The following is a 26732-nucleotide window of genomic DNA, read 5'->3' on the forward strand; positions in this document are numbered from 1 at the left end:
AGTCCCCTGATCTGAACATAATTGAAAATCTGTTGCTAGACCTCAAAATAGTATTGCGTGCAAGATGACCAAGGATTCTCACAGAGCTGTAAGAATTTTCCAAGGAAGAATGGATAACAAGCTGGGATACTTTCAAAAGGGGGTACTACTAGGATCTAACCATGCAGGATGCCCATTTGTGTTTTCCGATTTTCTATTTTGTAATTTTTAAAATGTAAATGATGAAAATTTATATTTTTTTTACCTAACATGCAAAGAAAATGTATTGTGTGTAACTTTAGTCCTTTTAGAGATCATTTCATCTTCAACTTACTTAACTGTTCCCTATAACAGTAATTTTGACCAGGAGTGCCCAAACTTTTACATGCCAAAGTATATGAATTGGGCTGTGCTCCAGAACTTTCTCCACAGAAGTGCATCAGACATGTGATGTACATGTAGATCGCATGTCGAGAAGTGGATATATTGCACAACACTAATTGTACCCTAGTTTACATACATGTGTGCAAGAAAACGGGATGATCAGCAATCATTTGTAATGGTAATAACTATACAAAGTAGTCCAGTGCTATGTATATTCTGCTGTATTGTAAAGGTCCATAAACAAGGCTCAGATACACATAATATACGCTGACTTCATTAATAACTTTATTCAAGTTGGATAATGTGGAAGTTTCCATTAGAAGTCAGGACAATAGTCTTAAATGTGGCCCTGATGTGGGAGGAAACCGGAGTGCCCGGAGGAAACCCACGCAAACACGGAGAGAACATACAAACTCTTTGCAGATGTTGTCCAAGGTGGGGTATGAACCCAGGACTCCAGCGCTGCAAGGCTGCAGTACTAACCACTGCGCCACCGTGCCGCCCTTGACTCCAAAAGAGTCATCCTTTAACACTCAGGAGAGGAAAATCCCCCAATGGTAGAAACCTCTAGGGAACCATGGTTAAAGGAGTGCCCTTCCCTTGGGCTGTGGATAGGTGAGAACAGAAACCGAGCCCGGAATCTGCCTCTTCTAACAGCGGGGAACCTCACCTGTGTCGTGAGTACACTTGGCTGCAGAAAGTCTATATCAATGGATGAGAGCAGTCCAAGCCTGGAATCTGCCTCTTCATGCAGCAGGTAAGTCACTTGTCTGTGAACACGCCTGACTGCGGAAAGTCCTGTAAGTCTCAAATTCATAGGTGAGAGCAGTCCAAGCCTGGAATCTGCCTCCTTGTGCAGCAGGTAAGTCACTTGTCCGTGAACACGCCTGACTGCGGAAAGTCCGGTAAGTGTCATATCCATAGGTGAGAGCAGTCCAAGCCTGGAATCTGCCTCCTTGTGCAGCAGGTAAGTCACTTGTCCGTGAACACGCCTGACTGCGTAAAGTCCGGTAAGTCTCATATTCATAGGTGAGAGCAGTCCAAGCCTGGAATCTGCCTCCTTGTGCAGCAGGTAAGTCACTTGTCCGTGAACATGCCTGACTGCGGAAAGTCCAGTAAGTGTCATACCCATGGGTGAGAGCAGAGACCGAGCCCGGAATCTGCCTTGTTGTGCGGTAGGTAAGTCACTTGTCCTTGAACATGTCTGTAGAAAGTTTGGTAACTATAATTTCCGTAGGCGAAAGCAGAGAACAATCCTCCTGGAATCTGTGTCTTTTTTGCTTCATCACAGGTTGCCTGATCCTCCCATGGTAGCCACCATGTAAAGGAGTTGTAGTGGAGTTGTGTCCTCTTGCTGGATTCCTTTTCAAAAGAAAAAAAATAGAATTAAGTACTGTAGATAAAGCACTGAGGAAATTACAAACTCATTTCTTTAATGTATCCACTGTAATCATCCAAATAATGGGACAGGGCAGCAATAGTTAAATCCTGTGGCCTGCTGGAATACAGCTATGAAACACTGCACGTTAACCATTTAACAACAGGCAGTATTTGCAGAACATGTATACTGCACCTTAAATACAATGAAATCTCCCCCATTAGTGGCTGTAATAATTCCGCACCCAAGACCCCAGTCTTTTAATAAATGAACCTATTCCCACCACAACGGTGGGGGCATGTTTTGTGGCTTACAAATACCGCCGATCATCATGAATTTGACAAGCTGAGGCTGCGCACACAACCCTTCCTGTCCAAGCTCTGGCACTTTATCGAAAATGGCGTGAGAATGCCAAATGTCACAATCTCTTAGGGAAGCCTGGAGTGTCACCAAAATGTTGTAACATTTCAAAGCTTTTTAATGTCAGAATACTGGTGTAAAAGAGTTGATAAATTGGGGTTCTAAGTCTTTTTGAAAGGAATGAAAGATGATCTTCTGATAAACTTTGAGCTGAGACATTAAAACACTTACCGGTGCTTCTTTTTACGCCATCCTTGTTTGTTTCAGAAATATCTCATTTGACATCCAGGTTGTGAGGAGTCAGAATCATATGTATAAACATATCGATCATCCGATTCTTGAAAAGAAACCTTTTTCCCTGTGTTTTTATTTTTCATTTGATTTCTTCCTTTTAGAATAGATGGAGGTGTCTGTTTGTAATCATTTAAGTCCGGATTAATCTTGGACTCTTTCACCTCCACTATACCGGCCTTGTGCGGCATTGTAATGTCAAATTCTCCTGTAACACAAAATATTGAAATTCATTTCAATAAAATTTCATAAAATGCAAGATTCTATATGATTAAGAATATTAACATTTACAGGTTATTATAACATTAGACTGAGAAAAGAGGGACCCAATCTCCAGAGAAATACTCCAGTGTTTCAGAGAAAGCACAGTTTAAAGAGCCACCCGGGGACTAAAGTGAGACCTGACTGGTCCGACATTCTTCCCAGCCGGCTTCCCCCTGCCCGCTGCACTTGATTGTCAGACCTACCCTAATTAAAGATATGGGAGAGACCTGTCAGTCAACTAGATAGATACGGGGAGATGCCAGCTGGGGGCAGCACCAGATTTGTCAAGTCTCTCTCCATGTGGTTGCTGGCCAGCTTTGCAAAATATGTTTTCTACAGATATTTGATATTATAGCCCCTAGAATGGTACATTGAATTATGACAACAGAGGGGCTGAGCCTCTGTAGCTACCAATATATTAATGGCTCATTCACTGACAAGTTCCTATAGGAGACCATTGTTTTTTATTTATAAGGTTGTTTTTCTATTTTTATTTTTTTTCTTTTAAATCTTTTTTTGTGAATGCCCCTGAGAACTTACTGTCAGAGGAGGTGACCTCATCCTCATCTGGACTGATATTGGGTATTACATCAGGGGGTCCAGGCACTGAGATCTTGCTGCCTGTGAGGACGTCTCTCTGTTCATTCCCGGGTCTATGAGGAGAATCATCAATGGTAATTGTGATGTAGTCCTCATGTTTTCCTGTAATACAGAACATAGAAATCAACATTTCTATAATAAAAGCTTTATGTTTCTACTCTGTCTAAGGCTTTCACAATGTCTTTCTTAGTGTGGACTGGAAGTTGCTTTCTCATTATAAGCATATGGAGCCTCTCTCTGAGTCTCATAGGCTGACATTGGAGAAACCGCTACCGCACCACACATAAGACATTGTGTGAGCCGACAAAGCTGAATCGTGGTCATATGGTTCAGGAGAAGACCAGAATGGCACTGGAAACCAGAGTAGATGGCAAATAGTAAGCATTGTATCACATGTACATTACACTACTGATATATCTAGAAGGGATTAGACAATACATTGAGTGGGTACAGAAAGTATTCGGACCTCTTTAAATTTTTCACTCTTCATTTCATTGCAGCCATTTGGTAAATAAAAAAAAAACAGAAATGTAGTAATTCTTGCGAATTTATTAAAAAAGAATAAACTGAAATATCACATGGTCATAAGTATTCAGACCCTTTGCTCAGTATTGAGTAGAAGCACTATTTTGAGCTACGACAGCCATGAGTGTTCTTCGGAATGACGCAACAAGTTTTTCACACCTGGATTTGGGCATCCTCTGCTATTCTTCCTTGTAGATCCTCTCCAGTTCGGTCAGGTTGGATGATGAACGTTGGTGGACAGCCATTTTCAGGTCTCTCCAGAAATGCTCAATTGGGTTTAGGTCAGGGCTCTGGCTGGGCCAGTCACCCATGGTCACAGAGTTGTTCTGAAGCCACTCCTTGGTTATTTTAGCTGTGTGCTTAAGATCATTATCTTGTTGGAAGGTGAACATTCGGCCAAGTCTGAGGTCCAAAGCACTCTGGAGCAGGTTTTCATCCAAGATATCTCTGTACTTGGCCGCATTCATGTTTCCTACAATAACAACTAGTCGTCTTGTCCCTGCAGCTGAAAAACACCCCCATAGCATGATGCTGCCACCACCATGTTTCACTGTTGGGATTGTATTGGGCAGTGCCTGGTTTTCTCCACACAATACGCTTAGAATTATCACCAAAAGATCTATCTTCATCTAATCAGACCACAGAATCTTATTTCTCATAGTCTGGGGTCCTTCATATGTTTTTTTAGCAAACTCTATGCGGCCTTTCATATGTCTTGCACTGAGGAGAGGCTTCCGTCGGGCCACTCTAAAGCCCTGACTGGTGGAGGGCTGCAGTGATAGTTGACTTTGTGGAAATTTCTCTCATCTCCCTACTGCATCTCTGCAGCTCAGCCACAGTGACCTTACGTTTTTTCTTTCCCTGCCTCACCAAGGCTCTTCTCCCACGATTGCTCAGTTTGGCTTGACTGCCAGGTCTAGGGTGACTTCTGGTGGTCCCAATCTTCTTCCATTTAAGGATTATGGATGCCACTGTGCTCTTAAGAACTTTGAGTACTGCAGAAATTCTGTTGTAACCTTGGCCAGATCTGTGCCTTGCCACAATTATGTCTCTGAGCTCCTTGGACAGTGTTATGACCCCAATGGCAGAGGGTCTCAGGAATAATGCTAAGTCAGTAAATACAGAAAACCAGCTCATAGGGCAGTGGTAACTGGGCTGACCATATAACTAATCCTAGCACCACAAATACCAGCAGCCGGGGAACGTTCCTACGTTGATCCTAGACGTCTCGCGCCAGCCGGAGAGCTAACTACCCCTAGAAGGGAAAAGAAAGACTTTTCTTGCCTCCAGAGGAAATACCCCAAAAAGTTGGATAGAAGCCCCCGACAAATAATAACGGTGAGGTAAGAGGAAAAGACAAACACAAGAATGAGCTAGGAATTTAGCAAAGAGAGGCCCACTAGCTAATAGCAGAATATAGAAAGATAACTTATATGGTCAGCAAAAAATCCTATCAAAAATATCCACACTGGAAATTCAAGAACCCCCGAACCGTCTAACGGCCCGGGGGGAGAACACCAGCCCCCTAGAGCTTCCAGCAAGGTCAGGAATCACAATTAGTACAAGCTGGACAAAAATGATAGCAAACAAATAACCCAAAAAACAAAGAAGCAAGACTTAGCTTAATTTAGCACGAACCAGGACCAGCAAACAGGAGCAAACAGAATGTGTCTGATAACACCGATGCCAGGCACTGGACTAAGGTTCCAGGAGGTTTATATAGCAACACCCCTGAAGTAACGACCCAGCTGGGTGCAGACAGAGGGAAGGAAATCCCAGAGTCATATCACTAGTAACCACTAGAGGGAGCCAAAAAAGTCTAATTCACAACAGGACAGTTCCTTTGACCTCATGATTCTCATTTGGTCTGACATGCACTGTGAGCTGTGGGGTCTTATATAGATGTGTGTGCCTTTCCAAATCAAGTCCTATCAGATTAATTAAACACAGCTGGACTCCAATGAAGGAGTAGAACCATCTCAAAGACGATCACAAGGAAATGGACAGCATGTGACTTAAATATGAGTGTCTGAGTAAAGGGTCTGAATACTTATGACCATGTGATTTTTCAGTTTTTCTTTTTTAATAAATTTGCAAAAATTACTACATTTGTTTTTTTTCAGTCACGATGGAGTGCAGAGTGGGCATTAATGTGAAAAAATGAACTTTTTTGAATTTACCAAATGGCTGCAATGAAACAAAGAGTGAAATATTTACTATATGTAGCTGGAATGCTTCTGTAATATCAGAATAGTTAAGCTACAACAACTTAAACTAAAAAAGACTCTCCTACTATATACAAAACTTTTATTCAAAATTATCAGAACAACATGTCCTTCAGCATTGGGCATGTCTATAGGTGCTACTAAGTGACACTGAAATATCCATAATCAAGTGGAAGCAAAGCTATGTTCTGATGGTTTTGGTCAACCAATTTGAAACCTTTTCCCCTGAAAAAACCCTTGAAATAGAGGGAGGAAACACGTTGGGAGCTACGGTTTATCATGTTTTAAAAAAACAATAGGTATAATGTATGTATATATATAATATGCAGTCAAATTATATGTATAATGCTATATATGCACCACTGTTTTTTATTACTCATGTGCATAAAACCAGTGATCACTAATCTGATGTTTAGGGAATATTATCCCTTTTGTCCCTTTTTGTGTTTGCATCTGGTGTTAATTGGCGGCCGGATGGGTCCTTGAGGGGAGATAGGTGTCATCGCGGTTCGAATACTCAGTGATGTGAGCTCGGAAGCATGCTCCAGCACATATAGCGCTGAGAGAGTTATTAGCCTATTCCAGGGCCGGCTTTTATGAGCAGTCATAATAGATGGGTGGGAATGACTGCTCACATATCCTCATCCCAGAGGCGTGGTTTGGCAGATAAAATGGAGGCCGAGTGTGTCATTCGGTGCCTGGAGCTGGAGATGTGTGGGTCTCCTGTGTCTTGGTCTGTGCTAAGGCCTAAAGAACCGGACACTGTCCTGAGTGGGCGGACCCGCTATATATTGTATGGACTTTTTACTTTATGTTTCCATTTTGTGCCGGAAGAGGCTGTTCTTTTGTTTTGCTATCCTGAGTGGTTTATGCAGTCTTAATAAACCTGCCTGGACATTTCAGCAATACCGCTCCCTGTGCCTACCTCATCCACAGCTGAGTACGAACCTCTACACTGGACACTAATAATGTTTAGGTATCTGAGTAACGGATTTACTTCTATTACATCCTAAATGATGGTGCATTTGACTCCCTGCTTAATATTTAGATTGAATGTGGGAGTTTACTACGTGTACTAAATCCTGTTTTCTGTCTATTTTGTGTCCAGGAATATCCTTTGGTTACTGTGTACTTTGCTGGCTGAATATATAGGATGTAGCTGCACCATCTGACCTGATTGAGGTGGTCTGTATGACGTTTGTACCAGATTTACCACTGACATTTAACTATCTAGTAATATCAACCGTATTGATCTGTATATCGCTATACCAGCAAGTATTCTAATACCATCTTTTGGGATTTTTATCTATTTGAGCTAACTTGGTCCTCTTTTGTAACCGTGACCAAATACACATTTTTTTGTGCTGATGCTCAGAAACCATCTCATTAATGGCCTCTTTTTTTAGCAACGTGAAAATTACATTATTGTTTTCATTATCACGGTCACCTCCACACACTTTTCTGGTGGCATAATAGGGTCTGGGAGGGAGAACCGACGAGGAGCAGGGGTGCCATATCGCAATATTAGGGTGTGAACCTCCGCAGCAAGGTAGGGGCATTTATTGAGGCTGCTTTATGGCCAGGCCCCCTTCCCCCTGTGACTCTATTATATCTATAAGTCCCCATTTTTTATGATAATTTTGTATATAGTAGAAGGGATTTTTTTAGCTTAAGTTGTAATATTTTTGGGACCTCTATCCATCTGATTCAGGTTTTCAGATTTGTTAAGCTGTAGTTACCATTTAGTTCGGTGTTGCTCGCTCTAATATCATCGGCACAATGTTTGCTTTTAGCATCTTTCGTTGGCTTTTTCTTTTTCAGAAAACTATAAAAGTGGAAAAATAAAAGTCACATTGTAAATCACAAAGTAAAACATGTCTGTATTCTGCAGAATGTAAGAATGAAACATTTACTCTAGTCCTATCTGTAGAGAGAGATCACCAGTCAGTCATTGTGGTGTCCATGACAATCAGCAATTTATTTTAATAAAGTATATACATGTTGTAGCAGAGCCAGGTAGGACAGGGTTAAGTCCTAGCTTTTCAGGATTTGATTAGATGCAACCGCCTAGCTTTTTTTTTTTCTTTACTGCAGCCAGGACCTGTGTTCACTATTTGTGTCAGTCAGCTAGATGGAGCCGATTTGAGTGTACTGGAGCTAGTGAGTGTTCAGCCAACATTTGAGCTGTATCTGAGAGGGAGATATGCTGGAATCTCTCTATGAATGGAGACAGCATGGGTCAGCTAGGAAAGCTGAGCAGTCTGTGTGCAGGAGCGGCAGGGAACCGTGTGTCAGCTGCAGCCTGCTTAGTATGAACCGTGCCCAGGAGTTGGACACTTCTGTTTGGCACTGGAGGTTGCTGGAGCTCATACTGAAGGTGATACCAAGACTGGTGGGATCGTGTCTCTTCTATGTATGAAGTTTGCTTCTGGAAAAAGGACTGTAATCTATTCGGGTGAGCCCGCACTGACATATGGGCCCTGCTAAATGAACTGTGTATTTGCTGTGACACCTTTGTGCCTAGAAGAGGATGGTTTTCGGTTTGGAATCCCTTGGAATTTTGTGAAGGCAATAAAACTGCACAGGTTTGAACCTAACCGCATTGACTGTGTGAAGGTACTGAATGCCTACCTGAGAGGGTGAATCCCTGCAAAGTCTAATATATACCCATCAGTTACCCGCAGGGCACAATTCCAGGGTGACGAGTGTGAGCCACAAGAGGTCTACACTAAAATATTCCCATTACTGGTGTAACCTGGAGATGTGACATTTCGTCTACAGACTCCTGTGTAGCCCATAAATCATTACTTACTATACTTACCAACAGATGATAGCAATGGCACCAATAATTACAGCAAGGACGAAGAGAACGGCAGCCGGTATAACAATCCTATAGACTGTATCCTCAGATGTTTTTGGAGGCACGGTGATATTCTCTAAAAAGACAAAGAACATAAGTGATCAGGTAACCAGAGCTGGAATGTGCTCAGAAGTGGAAACCAAATACATGGACTGGGCGGACTGAGGAACCAAGTATCACTATTACAGAGAGGGGGATTTAGTTTGGAAAAATGATGGATTATTTTTGACGTCATAACAATATATAATGGAGAATACAAAGATCTATTCTTTTATATTCCTGGAATAGGGAACAAATACAGGATGGGAGATGACACATGAAACTACAAGTAACACATGAAAATTCCTCCATTCCATGTATTATGTGATGCCATATAAATCTCCAGTCACAGAAGAAAAGTTACAGAAGCCCTAATGACACGGAGCCTGACGCTCAGAAACTGGGCCCTAATAATGGATCCTAATAGTTTCTGGGGCCGGATGTGAAATGCTACATGTGAAGGACATATCTGATTTCTGAGCTGCTTATCACGTGTCTTGTGGCGCCTTCTGCTACATGTAGTAGTCAGAGTATCCAGCCAGGAGAGAACAGTATTAATGTTATTACACTGGAGACCAAACTGCATTTTTTCCCCAATTTCACATTGAATGGTAAAATGAATGTTGTCATTCAAAACTACAACTTGTTCCCCAAAAAGATAGACAAGCCCTCATACGGCCATAGGAATGGAAAAAAAAGTTATGGCTCTTGGAAGAAGTGGAGAAGGAAAAAAAGGCCAAAAATGAAATTTCACTGAGGAGGGAAGGGTTAACCCCATAGTCAGAGTGTATCTGGTAATGCACTTACCTTCGTTAATCGTGATCTGCTCTTGTGATCGAGGGTTGCGGATGAAGATGGGAGCACCTTCCGCAGGTGCGAATAGCACGCTGAGAACTAGAAGTATTCTAAACAGCATTGTAGCCTGGAGAAATATCGCTTACTTGTGTACGGCACAATCAGCTTCTCCAGACAGAGGATCTCACTGCACAATCGCTGGTTACAGCCAAGGATTCCGTGACATCACAAATGGAACCCAACTGTGACATCATGGTGGGCGGGGCTACCCATGAGTGATGTCACAATGGGGCTCATCCACTAAACGTTCCCAATGAATATAATAATTTTACAAAAGAAAGAATAGGAAAGAAGAAAAATAAATCAAGGAAAAAGAACATTTTTTTTCACATACTCGCATTTATTATATTTTATATACTTTTATACAACAAAAAATTATTCCATTTTGGGAGAATAATCATTGTCACATTCAATCACTCACTTTTTTCAACATTCATTTACACATTTTGTTTTATTTCATTTTTTTGTTTTCCACTTTAATTGCATTTTTATTTATTTGCACATACATATACACATAGAAACTTTTTTTACTGGGTTTTTTTCACTATCATTATCACTTACATTCATATTTTTCTTTTCCTTCACAATATCTCTATCCCAATTCCCCTTCCTATTAGATCTACAGCCAGATTATCACAGAATATCTTCAACTCTTTTTGCAATTTTAAAGATGGCTGCCATGATTGTTGTGCACCGTCCTGACTGGCCAGCTGGTCCAACATCATGAACGGTGATATTGTCGCTCTTCATTGATGCGCATCTTACTGTCGGCGGGCAGCAGATGTCATGTCCATGGGCGTTGGGCCCAGTAAGGTGACATTTTCCCTGATTTTCTATTTGCAGCAGCTGTATTCACACTATATTAGCCAGCCAATACCCCTCCACCACACTCCCTGTTGAAGCGGAAGCGAAACGCGTGTTGGATTTGTGGCATGCTCACTTGGTCTGTATTATGCATATACTCTGATATCATGTCATTATTACCGTATAAACTTGTGTATAAGCCGAGTTTTCCAGCACATTTTTTCTGCTGAAAACACTCACTCGGCTTATACACGAGTCACGGTACAGAAAGCTGGCGGGGGGTTGGCGGAGCAGCGGGTGCCAGGAGCCGGCGCATACATCATACTCACCTACCTGCGTGCCCTGGGTGCTGGCACGGCATCTTGTTCCAGCCACCAGCGCCTGCCTGCAGCTCTTCCCGTGCTCAGTGATCACATAGTACCTCTCGTTAAGGTGATGAATATGGACGCGTCTCCACTCCCATAGGAGTGGAGTGCATATTCATCACCTTAATGAGTGGTACCACGTGACCGCTGAGCACAGGAAGAGCTGCAGGCAGGTGCCGGTGGCTGGAACGAGATGCCATGCCAGCACTCATGGCGCGCAGGTAGGTGAGTATGATGTTTTTTTTTTTTTTCAATAGGAGCCATGCATACAGGGACAGAACTGGGAGGCATTCATACCAGAACAGGAAAGGGGGAGCCATGCATAGCAGGACAGGGATGAGGGGGCAATGCATACCTGGCTTATACTCGAGTCAATAAGTTCACCAAGTTTTCCGTGGCAAAAGTAGGTGCCTCGGCTTATACTCGGGTTGGCTTATACTCGAGTATATACGGTAATAATAATATTTTTATTTATATAGCACCAACATATTCCATAGCACTTTAAAATTAAGCGGTGACATATATGGACAATAAATTCCACACCAGGTAAGACAGTTAAACACTTACAGGAGAAGTGAGGGCCCTACTCGCAAGCTTACAATCTACAAAGAATTGGGAGGGGGTACAATAGGTGAAAAGCACTTGTTATTTCAGGTCCAGCCATTATAATAAATAGGGATTTTCATATAAAACTGCAAGGTACAGTTACAGACAGTATGTTTGCCGATATCAAGAGCGGTTTTCGTGTGCATGGAGGGTGTGAAGTCAGATGAATAAGAGGGAGCATTTATCATCCTTGGTTGTTTTAAGCATGGCATCATATAATAATTTAAGTTAATATTAAGGTGAGCGGATTCGTGAGAGTTCAGGTTTGTCGGGTTTGGACGAACTTTAGTACAAAGTTTGATTCGGGTACCAGAATCAGACCCAAACTTGACTCCGGCCCCGAACCCGATATTAGTCAATGGGGACCTGAACTTTGGTGCTGTAAAATGGTTGGAGTAAAGGCTAGGGGTTCGCAACACAAAAGGAAGCAAAATAGGGGTAAGAGCTGGGCAATTTCCCTGTAAACAAATGTATATAGAGAAATTACTTAAAATAACTATATATATATATATATATATATATATATATATATATATATATATATATATATATATATATATATATATATATATATATATATATACACTGTGTTCCAAATTATTATGCACAAAGAGTTTAGGAGTGATAAGGTTAGAATTTTTTTGTTTGTCATTTAAACTCATTGATTGTGATGTGTGTCAGGGCTCTTTATATCACTGAAAGCAATTGCAGATACCTGTGCAAATTAGTTTGGCAGGTGTGTCCAAATAAAGGCAAGACTACTTAAGAAGGCTGTTCCACATTATTAAGCAGCCTACATTTTTTGCCAAAATGGGAAAGAAAAAGGATGTGTCGGCTGCTGAGAAGCAACAAATTGTGGAGTATTTAGGTCAAAGCATGACTACAATCAACATTGCCAAGACACTTGATCGTGATCATCGCACAATCAAGAAGTATGTAGCTGATTCCCACACACGTGTGAAAAATTGAGGACTCTTTCCAACAGGCAATTGCGTAAGGTTAAAAGTGCAGCTGCAAAAATGCCTTGTCATAGCAGCAGACAAGTTTTTGAAGCTGCTGGTGCCTCCAACGTCCCCAGCACAACAAGATGCAGGATCCTTCAGAGGTTTGCAGCTGTGCGTAAGCCATCCTGTCGACCACCTCTATCCACTGCACACAAGCAGAAACGGCTCCAGTGGGCCAAACGATACATGAAGACTGACTTCCAAACTGTTTTGTTCACCGATGAGTGCCGTGCAACGCTCGATGGTCCAGATGGATGGAGTGGAGGATGGCTGGTTGATGGACACCCCATGAAAACACGGCTAAGGCCAACAAGGAGGAGGTGGAATAATGTTTTTGGCTGGAATCATGGGGAGAGATTGTCGGCCCCTTTATGATCCCTGAAGGGGTAAAGATGAACTCCATAATCTATGTGGAGTTTCTAAAACAACACTTCATGTCATGGTTCAAGAGGAAGAACCGTGCTTTCCGCAGCAAAATCATTTTCATACATGATAATGCACCGTCTCATGCTGCAAAAAACACATCTGCATCTCTGGCTGCTATGGGCATAAAAGAGGACAATCTTATGGTGTGGCCACCATCTTCCCCTGACCTCAACCCCATTGAGAACCTCTGGAGCATCATCAAAAGGAGTGTCTATGATGGCGGGAGTCAGTTCACATCTAAGCAACAGTTCTGGGAGGGTATTCTGTCCACATGCAAAACAATTGACGCAGAAACCATCCAAAAACTGACAAATTCAATGGACGAGAGAGTTCAGACGCTTCTTTCCAACAAGGGGTCCTATGTGCAAATGTAACATCACCTAGAATAAAGTTTTCACTGGAAAACTGTTTGATTTCATTTTGTAATAAGCTGAAAATGCTTATAACTTCACAATTGACCATTTTTTTGTTCAAAATAAAAAAAAGGTTGAAAACTCTGCTGTGCATAATAATTTGGAACATGCATTTTGAGTGTTCATTTTTTTAAAAAAAGATACTGTTTTCATAGGCAGTTTGTTCCAAAACATTGCAATTATACTAGAATAGTAGATGACTGGAAAATAACAATGACTGCAATTCAGATAGGTAATTTAGAGAAAATATGAGGAAATATTATTTGCATAATAATTTGGAACACAGTGTATATATATATATATATATATATATATATATATATATATATATATATATATATATATATATAAAATCTTAAACCAGGAGGAGGAAGCACAAGTTGAGGAGTGGATCAGTTCTTTGCTTGTGTATTTTACTGTATTTGTTAATAAATGAGAAAAAAACAGTTGATTTTTCCCTATTTTTAATTAACAGCTAAGGTAAAGCAGAGAGCTGGGTGATGATATTAAGGGGAACCTGTCACGCCCAAAATCGAAGGTGAGCTAAGCTTATACTCACCCAGGGGTGGTCCCGCTGTGATGGGCATCGCGGTCCGGTCTGGGGCCTCCCATCTTCATAGGATGACGTCCTCTTCTTGTATTCACGCTGCGGCTCCGGCACAGGCGTACTTTGTCTGCCTTGTTGAGGGCAGAACAAAGTACTGCAGTGCGCAGGTGCCGGGCCTCTCTGATCTTTCCCGGCACCTGCGCACTGCAGTACTTTGCTGTGTACTCAACAGGGCAGACAAATTACGCCTGCGCCGGAGCCACAGCATGACTACAAGATGAGGACGTCATCGTAAAAAGATGGGAGGCCCAGGACCGGACCGCGACGCCTATGGGACCGGACCGAAACGGGACCGTCCCTGGGTGAGTATAATCTAACCTCTTTTTCTCATCTTTCAGGATACATCGGGGACTTATGTACAGCATTCCAGAATGCTGTAGATAAGCCCCTGATGCTGGTGGGCTTAGCTCACCTTCTATTTTGGGGGTGACAGGTTCCCTTTAACATGCTGGGAAGGTCCATGGATAGTGGTCCTTTACCAGCATTATAATACTAGCTCACAGGTGTCTTGGAACCCCACATGATTTTAATTTTAGGCTCCACCTTTATTTGTAAAAACTAGCAGAGGCAAAGCAGACAATTGTGGCTGAAATTAAAAGGCTGTGACGCTCCATGGTTATTGGGCCCTTCCCAGCATAATAAGATCAGCTCACTTGCAATAGAAGCCAGTAGAGGACCAAACTTTTGTGCTATAAAATGACGGTTGAAAGTGGTTGGGGGCTGCAAAAGGAAGCAAAATGGGGATATGAGCAGGACAGTTGCTCTGCAAACAAATGTTGATAGCAATTTGACTTAATTATTATATATTTTTTTATTCTCTGTAATTTTATCTTGAACCAGGAGGCAGAGGTCCAGGTGGAGGAGAAGGTGGAAGAGGTGGAGATGGGTGTGGCGGTGTAGGTGGAAGAAGGACTGGAGGATTTATCCAACACTGTTTTTGTTGCTTTGTTTTTAGGGAAATTACTTAAAAGAAGATAGAATAATAAAAAAAAAAAAAAAACAATCTAGAACCAGTTGGTGGAGGTCCAAGAGGAGGAGGAAGCGTAAGTGGAGGTGTGCCTGGTGGTGGAAGAGGAGATAGCCCCAACACTGCTTTTATGGGGGGGTTTATTATTTGGGGATCCCCCAGAATTAAACGAATGGCAAGTAGACTATAATGGCTTAGCGCGGCTAGTATAGTTGTCTAGTCAACTCCTGTGGGATCCCACGTGGTTAATTTCAATGTTAGTTTCCTCACGTTGGCTGTGGACAGGTGGATATGTCAGTCTGTGATCACACTCCCTCCTGTTCTAAATATTCATTCCAACAGAACACTTGCTGCAGGGTAGGCCAGCACCTCCAAGGCATAAAGGAGAAGCTCAGGCCATGTTTCCAATTAGAAGACCCTGGAGTTAAATGGGGCACACCCATCAATTAGTATGTGGAGACGTGTGGACACATACTCTTACACCATGTTACCGCAACCCTGCCTTCCGCAACTTCGCACCGTATCAGACGATGGTGCCAAATTTTGTGGCGTGCAGAGGAAGTTTTTCCCCATTTCAGCAATGCTAATCCTAACTTCCGTGGTGGTGCCGATGCTCCAGCTGCATTGGCCACTTCTTCCTCTTCCACTGCCCTGTTCTTCCACTGAGCTCCCGATGTCAGGTGGGAATGCCGTCAGTAGCGCCTCTACCAGTGTGCGCTAGAATTCACACATCTTGCGATCCCACTCTATTGATGGAGGTAATGATGGTACGTTGCCCTTGTAGCAGGGATCCAGCAAGGTTGCCACCCATTAATCGGCACTTTTAACAATGCGGGCAATTCAGACTCGCCCAGGCACAGCAGCATATATTAACTGATAAGAGCCTATTGTGCCATAAATAGTCACACGGAGGACCGTAAAGACTAAAAATCGATAAGGAAAAAAGGATCCTCCAAACACAAAATAGTGCCTAAAAAGTATTGATTTTTATTTAACAATTATTTTAAAAAAGACATAATTAAAAAAAGGAGTTATGTATTAACTCCTGTGTGCCAGGCTGCTCATAGGCAATTCGGAGCTGTCCTCTGTGAGGTGTATGATCCGGGTCTTCTGTATCACCCCAGCTACAGTGATGCCCATGAGCTGCTTTGAGTGTCAACCTGCTGTGAACACAGTTTCTCCTCCTTCTTCAAATTTGTCCCCTTGTCAGACAGTTGTGTACCTGACTGCTGTTAGTACAGGAACACACCCTCTGAGCCATGTGCAGATGACAGGCCTGATAACGGTATGAATGGTCCCTATTCCTCCTGCTGCTCTTCCTTCTTTGCCACCACCTCATCCATCATCTCCTGAAGTGTTTTTTACAACAGGCATAGAAATGGTATAGTGACACTCATGATGTAGAGTATTCGAAGCAGCGCAACACGGCACACATGTCCTGCATGGACGCCCACTTATTGGTCGTGAAGTGGTATTGTTCCACAGAGCAACTCACCTGTGCGTGCTGCAGCTGAAAATCCATTATTGCCTTCTGCTGCTCGCAGTCTCTCCCGCATATGTAAGGCCGAGTTCCACCTTGTTGGTACATCACATATGAGGTGGTGAGCGGGAAGCCAGATGTGATGCTGCAGCACAGACAGGCGAGCAGCAGCAGGGTGAGAAAGCTGAAAGTGCGCGCACACTGCCTGCGCTTTCAGCAGCAGCTCTGACCTATGTGGGTGATTTTTAGGGAAGCTCTGCACCACCAAATTCAACACATGTGCCAAGCAAGGAATGTATGTCAAACCGGCTAAGCCCAGAATTGCTACGAGATTTTGCCCACTATTGCATGCCACCCGGCCCGGCTTGTGGTTCATCGGCACCAACTCATCTGTCTGCTGTTTGATCCCCATCCACAGCTCCAGGGCAGTGTGGGATTTGTCCCCCACATAAATGAGTTTCAGAATAGCCTGCTGTCATTTCCCACTGGCTGTGCTGAAGGTGGTATTCCAGATGAGGTGGAGGAGTAGGCAACATGGATAGCGAAACGTCCAGCAATCCTCGGTGGTGGTAGGACATTCGCCAGAATGCCTTCTGCCTCAGCTACCACATTTACCCAGTGGGCAGTTAGGGAGATATAGTGCCCCTGCCCACGTTTATTGGTCCATGTGTTGGTGGTTATGAGAACCTTGCCAGTGATGGAGTTGAGCAGTGCACACCTGCTTTAGCCTGCAGCATGTGTGTGCAGAGCAGGGATGGCTAGCTTGGAAAAGTAGTGGTGGCTGGGAACCACGTATTGTGGGACACCCACCACCAGCAGTTACGAAACGTGAAGACGCCATCGGATGCGAAATATACGTCGGGGTGAGGAGGGACACTGAGGTCTTCCTACGGCTGTGCTCCATTTCACTACTCTAGCATTAGAGACTGTAAATGACATATTACCACTTTAGCCATTGTCTTGCTGAGCAGTCTATACATACTGTGCAGTTTTTTTTAGGAGGTCACTGACCTGGATATTAGCTATGATGTTATCCTACTACTTTAGGGCAACTTTCTCTTTAAAATTATTTACAGCATAGCAGCACAGTGTCCCCCCTTGCTAGGGTGCTGTTTTTGTTGTACGATTATCTCTTATTCCTTGATGTTTTTACTATGGATTAAGAAAAAATTATTTTTAGCGTATTCTGGTTCTTTTCATTCAGCTTCCTACTGTATCAGTCCGAATCTGTGTTTATTTATAAACTTTATTTGGTAAAGAACCACAACAAAAAAACGGACTTCTGGAAAAAAAAAGTCCCTGTACAGAGTCTAGCGTCTATTTTTTTTCAGACACGCACGGTACACACACCAGGGACACATTTCCCCTATGGCATTTTTTAACTGGATTCAGGAAGTGGTCCATTGAGATACATCTATACGGCTACTGGACATGCGCAGAGGATGCAGTCGATCGTCTATATTTATCTTTATCTTTATTGTCATCAGCGTCCTGAGAATTGGGGGTAGAGTCTTGGACACGTTAATCTACGCTTGCGCAATTATCTTCTGTATACGGAGATGTATTCTGTTCATCCTGGCCTCTACTGCCTGGGTGAAGCTTCCCAAACAACCAATCTATGGATTACCAGAGAGGCACAACGCAGGTAATAGATTATAAAATGCCTTTATTAAATATTGGTGGCAAGATTAAAAAACAACAAACATCTGTGCGCATAACAGGACTGGGAAACAACACATATAATTGCTTCACGGCTTAGGTAGTAATGGCAGACCCTGTTTATATATAAATCCCTCAGGAGTAAAGTATAAAAAATAATGTGCAAATATATAACCATTAAAGCTGTGTAATCCAGTAATTCATAAGTAAAAAAGTGTATCAAATCCAGATATAGTATATTATATCATACAAAGTGCAATGTGCAAAGCAGCAATTCACATACCAAAATCTGGTCACACAACATAGTGTTTCAATAGAACCAAAAGTGCAATGTGCAAAAGAAAAGCTCAATATCTGTCATGTCGGACGCTGTTCAGACCAGGTCGTCCGACAGACAGCGGTAATTCCGCTTTTGACCACTATTTACTCATTGGCGTCTGCTAGATTTTGTCTAGCTTTTCCGGGGTTAATTTACCTGATCCTCGGATTGGAAGCTGGGCCATTTCCATGGCCTTTAAATAGTTCTCCTGATCTTTGGGCGTCGCCGATTATAGCTTCTGTCTTGCGTTGTTATCTCGGTCTGGAGTGGAGAGCTGGTGGTTGGAGATTCGTTGCTGGTGGTGTATATTCCTTCGTCTTATTTACTCCTTCCTATATTTGTGTTTATTTTGCCCTGCACATTTATAGTGTATTCCTGAGTGACTGCAGCGTGGTGTATATTTTCCTTTATCCTTGTATGTTCTGTCTGTGGGTATTTAAGTATTACCTCTTCACTGGGTGGAGGGCGGAGGTATCAGCCTAGGGCTGAGCTCAGGAGTTAGGGTGAGGTTCGAGGCCTGAACATGCACACCATCAGTGTAAACTTCAGGTAGAGGGTCAGTCAGGATTTCCCTAGTCTTAGGGAAATTGCAGGAGCCCGGGTTATTAGCTCTCGCTCACCAAGTCTCTCCCTGACATTATAATCGGCCCAACAACAACAAAGAAAAAAAAAAAGGGTTTCTTTTTTTTTTTTTTTTGTTGTCATGGATCCCATGACTTCCATAACCCACCAGTTGGAGGCGCTGTCCCTACAGGTCACTGAGTTGAGGGGGGCAGTGCAGCAACAGGGACTAGCAGTGTCCAATGTGCAAGCTGGAGCGACAGGAAGAGTTACTGAGCCTAAATTTCCATTGCCTGAAAAATTTGCTGGGGAACGCAGTACATTTATTTCTTTTCGTGAAGCTTGCAAACTATATTTCCGTATGCGCCCGATATCTTCGGGTAATGAGGCTCAGCGTGTGGGCCTGGTGTTGTCATTGTTAAGTGGGGATCCCCAAGCATGGGCATTTTCTTTGCCATCTGATTCTGCGGCATTTGTCTCTGTGGAGAGTTTTTTTTCTTCTCTTGGGAAAATCTACGATGAACCTGACAGAATGGCTCTGGCAGAATCTAAGATACACTCTATTCGCCAGGGGGAGCGAGTTGCAGAGGATTACTGTTCTGAATTTCGTCGCTGGGCGATCAATACCCAATGGAATGATGCAGCATTGCGGAGTCAGTTTATACATGGGATTTCTGGAAGGGTTAAAAAAGCCCTTCTGATGTACGAGACTCCTACTTCTCTAGATTCCGCTATGAGTCTGGTTGTCCGCATTGATCGCCGTTTGCGTCAGGGGGAGCATGAGACACCGCCTATGGGAGAGGGTTTAGGTTCACGTGAGGTTGCTGCAGGTGAGCCCACGGAGCCTATGCAAATCGCAGGGGTGTCACATGTCAAGCATCGAGCCCCTGAGCTCAGGAAGCAGGGAGCCTGATTTTACTGTGGTAAAACTGGTCATTTTATTAACATCTGTCCTCAGCTGCCTAAGAAAGACACAACGGCGGAAAACTTCTGAGCTCAGAGGATGTGGAGGAGACCAGTCTGAGCTTATGTATATCCTCCATGGTGGTTTCTCAGTGCATGCTCCCTGCTAAGGTTTTTGTTGCTGGCAGTGAGCTGCCAATTACTGTTTTTCTGGATAGTGGTTCAGCCACAAATCTCATTGATGAGGGGTTTGCGCGCACAGCAGGTTTTAGGATTGAAAAACTGTCTCATCCTATCCGCGTGGTCACCATCAATGCTGCTCCTCTCTCTCAGGGGGTGATTACTGAATTTGTGGCTGAGATGAAACTCCACATTGGAGTTCTACATTCTGAGTGGGTTACATGTAAGTTGCTCAGGAATCTTCCTGCTCAGGTGGTTTTGGGTTTTCCTTGGTTGTCTATGCACAACCCGGTAATTGACTGGAAAACTCAGGACATAACTCGGTGGAGCGAGTTCTGCCAGGAGAATTGCCTGGTCACATGTGTGGCTACGGTGACTTCAAGCGTTCCGGAGTCACTTCAGGATTTTGTGGATGTGTTCTCTGAGAAGGGTTGTTCAGAGTTGCCGCCACATCGTCCTTATGACTGTTCTATCAGGTTTAAACCAGGGGCCAAATTACCTAAAGCAAGGATGTTTAACATCTCCGGTCCGGAGAGACGTTAAAAGATTACATTGCGGAAAGCTTGAGCAAAGGGCACATCAGGCCGTCATCCTCGCCGGTGGCAGCAGGGTTCTTCTTTGTGAAGAAGAAAGATGGCGGATTACGCCCGTGTTTGGATTTCAGGGAGTTGAACCAGATTACGGTTCGTGATCCATACCCTATGCCTCTGATACCAGATTTGTTCAACCAGGTGGCAGGTGCTAAGTGGTTCACCAAGCTTGACCTCAGGGGGGCGTACAACCTCATAAGAGTCCGTCAAGGTGATGAGTGGAAGACGGCTTTTAATACCCCTGAGGGTCATTTTGGAAATTTGGTGATGCCGTTTGGGTTGACTAACGCACCTGCAGTGTTCCAACATTTCATCAATGATGTGTTCTCGCATGTTTTGGGGAAATTCGTTATCGTGTACCTAGATGACATTCTCATATATTCTTGCGACCGTGAGGCTCATTTAGATCATGTCAGGCAGGTGTTACAGCTTCTCAGAGAGAAAAAGCTGTATGCTAAACTTGAAAAATGTGTATTTTCTGTTCAGGAGTTGCCTTTCTTGGGTTTTATTGTGTCTGCTTCTGGTTTTAAAATGGACGCCGCTAAGGTGCAGGCGGTGCTGCATTGGGAACGTCCTGATAACCTGAAAGCACTTAAGCGGTTCCTTGGGTTTTCTAACTACTATAGGAAATTTATCAAGGATTTTTCCATCATTGCTAAACCGCTAACTGACATGACTAAAAAGGGTACCAATTTCTCTGTTTGGCCTGAGGCTGCTGTGCGCGCATTTGAATTTCTGAAGAACAGTTTTGTTTCAGCCCCCATTCATAGTTACATAGTTATTAAGGTTGAAGGAAGACTTTAAGTCCATCTAGTTCAACTCATAGCCTAACATGCCCTAACATGTTGATCCAGGGGAAGGCAAAAAAAACCCATGTGGTAAGAGTAAGCTCCACCATGGGGAAAAAAATTCCTTCCCGACCCCACATACGGCAATCAGACTAGTTCCCTGGATCAACGCCTTATCAAGGAATCTAATATATATACCCTGTAACATTATACTTTTCCAGAAAGGTATCCAGTCCCCTCTTAAATTTAAGTAATGAATCACTCATTACAACATCATACGGCAGAGAGTTCCATAGTCTCACTGCTCTTACAGTAAAGAATCCGCGTCTGTTATTATGCTTAAACCTTTTTTCCTCCAGACGTAGAGGATGCCCCCTTGTCCCTGTCACCGATCTATGATTAAAAAGATCATCAGAAAGGTCTTTGTACTGTCCCCTCATATATTTATGCATTCTTGTGCAGCCAGACGTATCTAAACCATTTGTTGTGGAAGTCGATGCGTCTGAGGTTGGTGTGGGGGCGGTACTATCTCAAGGCTCATCTTTGAGTGGTTTACGTCCGTGCGCCTATTTCTCCAAGAAACTGTCGTCCGCCGAACGTAACTACGATATTGGCAACAGGGAGTTGTTGGCAATTAAGTTGGCCTTTGAGGAATGGTGACACTTCTTGGAGGGGTCGGTCCATCAGGTAACTGTTATTACCGATCATAAGAATCTGCTGTATTTGGAGTCAGCCAAGCGTCTGTCCCCCAGGCAGGCTCGCTGGGCATTGTTTTTCACGCGGTTCAATTTTGTGGTCACTTACAGACCGGGGTCTAAAAACACGGATGCGGATGCTCTGTCCAGGTGTTTTCCGGGGGGAGAACCTTGGGAGAATCCAGTACCCATCCTCCAAAAGGGTGTTGTGGTTTCGGCTCTCACTACCGAGGTTGAGGCTGAGATTGCCGAGGCTCAGGAGGAGGTACCATCTGAGCTTCCCGTCAACAAATCTTTTGTTCCGCTTCATCTCCGCCTAAAGGTTTTGGCGGAGCATCATGATGCCGTCCTGGCTGGTCACCCAGGGGTTAGAGGTACCTTGGAGTTGGTGTCACATCGGTTTTGGTGGCCCAAGATCCGATAGGACGTGGTCTCATACGTGTCAGCTTGTACCACGTGCGCTAGGGCTAAGACGCCCCGCTCCCGTCCTGTTGGCACACTACTTCCTCTTGAGGTACCTAGTAAGCCATGGACGGAAATCTCCATGGATTTTATCACTGATTTGCCCTCATCAGCTGGAAACACGGTCATCTTGGTGATTGTTGATCGTTTTTCTAAAATGTCGCACTTTGTGTCTTTGCCTGCGTTGCCTAACGCTAAGACTCTGGCTCAGGTATTTGTGCAGGAGGTGGTCAGACTTCATGGGGTTCCGTCTGACATCGTGTCTGATAGGGGGTCTCAGTTTGTGGCAAAATTTTGGAGAGCGTTTTGCTCACGGCTGGGAATCAAGTTATCTCATTCTTCGGCGTTTCATCCTCAGTCAAATAGTCAGACTGAGCGTATGAACCAAAATTTGGAACAGTACTTACGCTGCTTTGTTTCTGATAACCAGGAGGATTGGTCTACCTTTCTTCCTTTGGCTGAGTTTGCCATCAATAATCACCGCCAGGAGTCGTCTGGGGAGTCTCCGTTTTTTTGTGTTTACGGGCTACATCCTCAATTTTGTACCTTGAGTCAGAGGGGCTCTTCCGGCGTTCCGGAGGAGGACCAGTTAGGAACACAATTGTCATCAGTCTGGAGGAGAGTTAAACAGCGCCTGTTGAGTGTGGGTGCTAGGTACAAACGTGTGGCTGACAGTAGGCGTGTGCCAGGTCCGGACCTGAGTGTGGATGACTGGGTGTGGTTATCCACAAAAAACATAAGACTCAAGATACCGTCCCTTAAATTGGGTCCACGGTTTATTGGTCCATTTAGGGTCACCGCCGTCATTAACCCAGTTGCGTACCGATTGGAGCTCCCTACGGTGTATAAGATACACAATGTGTTCCACAGGTCTCTTCTAAAGAAGGTGGTGGGTTCTGTGGACGCGGCGCCTATGCCACCTCCAGTATTGGTGGATGGTAATTTGGAGTTTGAAGTCTCCAAGGTGGTTGACTCTCGTGTATTGCGTCGCACTTTACAGTACTTGGTACACTGGCGTGGTTATGGGTCTGAGGAGAGGTCCTGGGTACCAGCCTCGGACGTTCATGCTGACCGGCTGGTCAGGTTGTTTCACCGCCGTCATCCGGACAAGCCGGGTCCTATAAGCCGTGAGGGCCCTGGGGTCCCTCGTAGAAGGCGGGGTACTGTCATGTCGGACGCTGTTCAGACCAGGTCGTCCGACAGACAGCGGTAATTCCACTTTTGACCACTATTTACTCATTGGCGTCTGCTAGATTTTGTCTAGCTTTTCCGGGGTTAATTTACCTGATCCTCGGATTGGAAGCTGGGCCATTTCCATGGCCTTTAAATAGTTCTCCTGATCATTGGGCGTCACCGATTATAGCTTCTGTCTTGCGTTGTTATCTCGGTCTGGAGTGGAGAGCTGGTGGTTGGAGATTCGTTGCTGGTGGTGTATATTCCTTCGTCTTATTTACTCCTTCCTATATTTGTGTTTATTTTGCCCTGCACATTTATAGTGTATTCCTGAGTGTCTGCGGCGTGGTGTATATTTTCCTTTACCCTTGTCTGTGCTAACTGTGGGTATTTAAGTATTACCTCTTCACTGGGTGGTGGGTGGAGGTTTCAGCCTAGGGCTGAGCTCAGGAGTTAGGGTGAGGTTCGAGGCCTGAACATGCACACCATCAGTGTAAACTTCAGGTAGAGGGTCAGTCAGGATTTCCCTAGTCTTAGGGAAATTGCAGGAGCCCGGGTTATTAGCTCTCGCTCACCAAGTCTCTCCCTGACAATATCTACCTTTAGAGGTCGCTGACGCTGGAACTTCCGGATCTTCCTGAACGCGCATGCGCCAGATATGCTCGGGCCACAGTGTTGAGAGGACGGATGGTATAAAAAGACCCCCGGATCTAACAATAGCCACCCCCTGACGATGGATAACTTCCCAAACGCGCGTCGGGGTGCGCATTTACGGGACGTGGCGACCCCTAAAGGTAGATATTGAGCATTTCTCTATCCCTCTTTTTGCACATTGCACTTTTCGTTCTATTGAAACACTATGTGGTGTGACCAGATTTTGGTATGTGAATTACTGCTTTGCACATTGCACTTTGTATGATATAATATACTATATCTGGATTTGATACACTTTTTTACCCCCTTAGTGACGGAGCCAAATTTTTGAAATCTGACCAGTGTCACTTTATGTGGTAAAAACTCTGGAACGCTTCAACAAATCCCAGTGATTTTGAGACTGTTTTTTCATGACACATTATACTTTATGATAATGGTAAATTTAAGTTGATATGTTTTGTGTTTATTTATAAAAAAATATCAGAAAGTTTAGAAAAATGTAAAAAAAAATAGCAATTTTGAATATTTGACTGATTATCCCTTTAATCCAGATGGTCATACCACAGCAAAACATTAATAAATAACATTTCCCACATGTCTGCTTTACATCAGCACCATTTATAAAAATGTTCTTTTATTTTGTTAGCATTTTGGGAGGTTTAAAAATGTAGTAGTAATTTTTAATTTTTTCAAGCAAATTTACAAAATTTATTTTGTAGGGACCTATCCATGTTTGAAGTGACTTTAGGGGTCCTATATATTGGGAAACCCCCAAAAGTGATACCATTGAAGAAACAGCACCCCCTGACACATTAAGGGGTTACTTATGAATTACTTGATTACACAGCTTTAATGGTTATATATTTGCACATTATTTTTTATACTTCACTCCTAAGGGATTTATATATAAACAGGGTCGGCCATTACTACCTAAGCCGTGAAGCAATTATATGTGTTGTTTCCCAGTCCTGTTATGCGCACAGATATTTGTTGTTTTTTAATCTTGCCACCAATATTTAATAAAGGCATTTTATAATCTGTTACCTGCGTGGTGCCTCTCTGGTAATCCATAGATTGGTTGTTTGGGTTGTTTCTCCTGTTTGGTGTTACTCGCTTCTCTCACAGAGCATCGGATTATTGAATCTATATTTTCATATATATTCTATATAGTTTTTATATATTTTTATTGGAGCAATTTTCGGTGCGTCTGTGTTTTTAACCTGGGTGAAGCTTGCAGCAGCCTCATCCACAGGACACTGATCCTCTGCCATACTCCAACATCTATAGATCTCCTGATGAACCCAGTCATGGGGGAAATATGTTGCATTTTTTCACCTTTTTCTTGTGTCTAAAACTTTTTTTAATTTTACTTACTAAAAGTTATATTTTATAAGGGTTGTTTTTGAGTTAGCCGCTTCGTAATACCCTTCTGATATAATCAATTGATGTAAGCCCCGAGCCCTAACACTGTATAAAACAAAAGGGGAAAGAGTAAAGCAAAATCAGAATGATTGCCTTTTCTTTAACTCTACAAAAGCTGTGGTGTGCGTTGAACTTCATATGAGCCTCAGTCTTCTTTCTGATGTTTGCTTTTCACAAGTAGAACAGGTACCAATTATTGTCTATGTGGTTCTTCACATGTCTTTGTTTATTGGCAGACTGAGTTACTCCAGAAAAAAAAAACATGGAGACATGTCCATTTATTTATACCCGTGTCAGATCACACTCACCCATTCAATTCAAAGGGTCTATGAAAAAAACAGAATATGGATTGCTTGAAATGACTTTTTTTACGCATATAAGAAATATGAATGCCACAATGATTGTAAAAACTGAAAAACAAACCAAAAATGGATAAAAATTGGATATAGCACACTTCTAAAAACTTTTATGGGCTTTTATGTACACTGCTCAAAAAATAAAGGGAATAATTAAACAACACAACGTAACTCCAAGTCAACTACAGTTCTGTGAAATTAACCTGTCCAATTATGAAGCAACACTGATTGTGAATAAATTTCTTCTGCTGTTGTACAAATGGAACAGAAAACAGGAATGAGCTGTAAATGTTTTCATAAGAATTTGGGAAAGTTCTGAAATGTGTATAAATGTCTGTTCTCTTCCTGATCTAAGGATCTCGGCTTTTAGCTGAGATGAATCTGTGCTGCACTGTATGTACATGCTCAGTAGTGACCAGGGCTGGGGAGCTGTAGATGAGATGAATCTGTGCTGCACTTTATGCACATGCTCAGTAGTGACCAGGGCTGGGGAGCTGTAGATGAGATGAATCTGTGCTGCACTTTATGCACATGCTCA

At 43.2% G+C, this 26732-nt stretch overlaps 1 protein-coding gene across 1 annotated transcript; it reads right to left on the bottom strand.

Annotated features, from left to right (window-relative positions):
• Window positions 1-575: 575 nt before the first annotated feature.
• Window positions 576-10127, bottom strand: LOC143784946 (uncharacterized). Its single transcript, XM_077273560.1, has 6 exons — window positions 9713-10127; window positions 8828-8942; window positions 7746-7831; window positions 3197-3358; window positions 2333-2600; window positions 576-1725 (listed from the first exon to the last, which is right to left on the bottom strand). Exons 1-5 carry the CDS (start codon window positions 9819-9821, stop codon window positions 2365-2367), a joined length of 708 nt encoding a protein of 235 aa, XP_077129675.1. The 5' UTR covers window positions 9822-10127; the 3' UTR covers window positions 576-1725; window positions 2333-2364.
• Window positions 10128-26732: the final 16605 nt, after the last annotated feature.

The sequence above is a fragment of the Ranitomeya variabilis genome, chromosome 7, assembly GCF_051348905.1.
Source record: "Ranitomeya variabilis isolate aRanVar5 chromosome 7, aRanVar5.hap1, whole genome shotgun sequence".
NCBI classification, from domain to species: Eukaryota; Metazoa; Chordata; class Amphibia; order Anura; family Dendrobatidae; genus Ranitomeya; species Ranitomeya variabilis.

Excerpts from the sequence above, each read along its gene's own strand:
- LOC143784946 (XM_077273560.1), bottom strand. The coding sequence starts at position 9,821 with ATGCTGTTTAGAATACTTCTAGTTCTCAGCGTGCTATTCGCACCTGCG. Across the intron at positions 8,943-9,712 it reads GCAGATCACGATTAACGAAG|AGAATATCACCGTGCCTCCA; the intron begins GTAAGTGCATTA and ends TTGTCTTTTTAG. Across the intron at positions 7,832-8,827 it reads GCCATTGCTATCATCTGTTG|TTTTCTGAAAAAGAAAAAGC; the intron begins GTAAGTATAGTA and ends CCACTTTTATAG.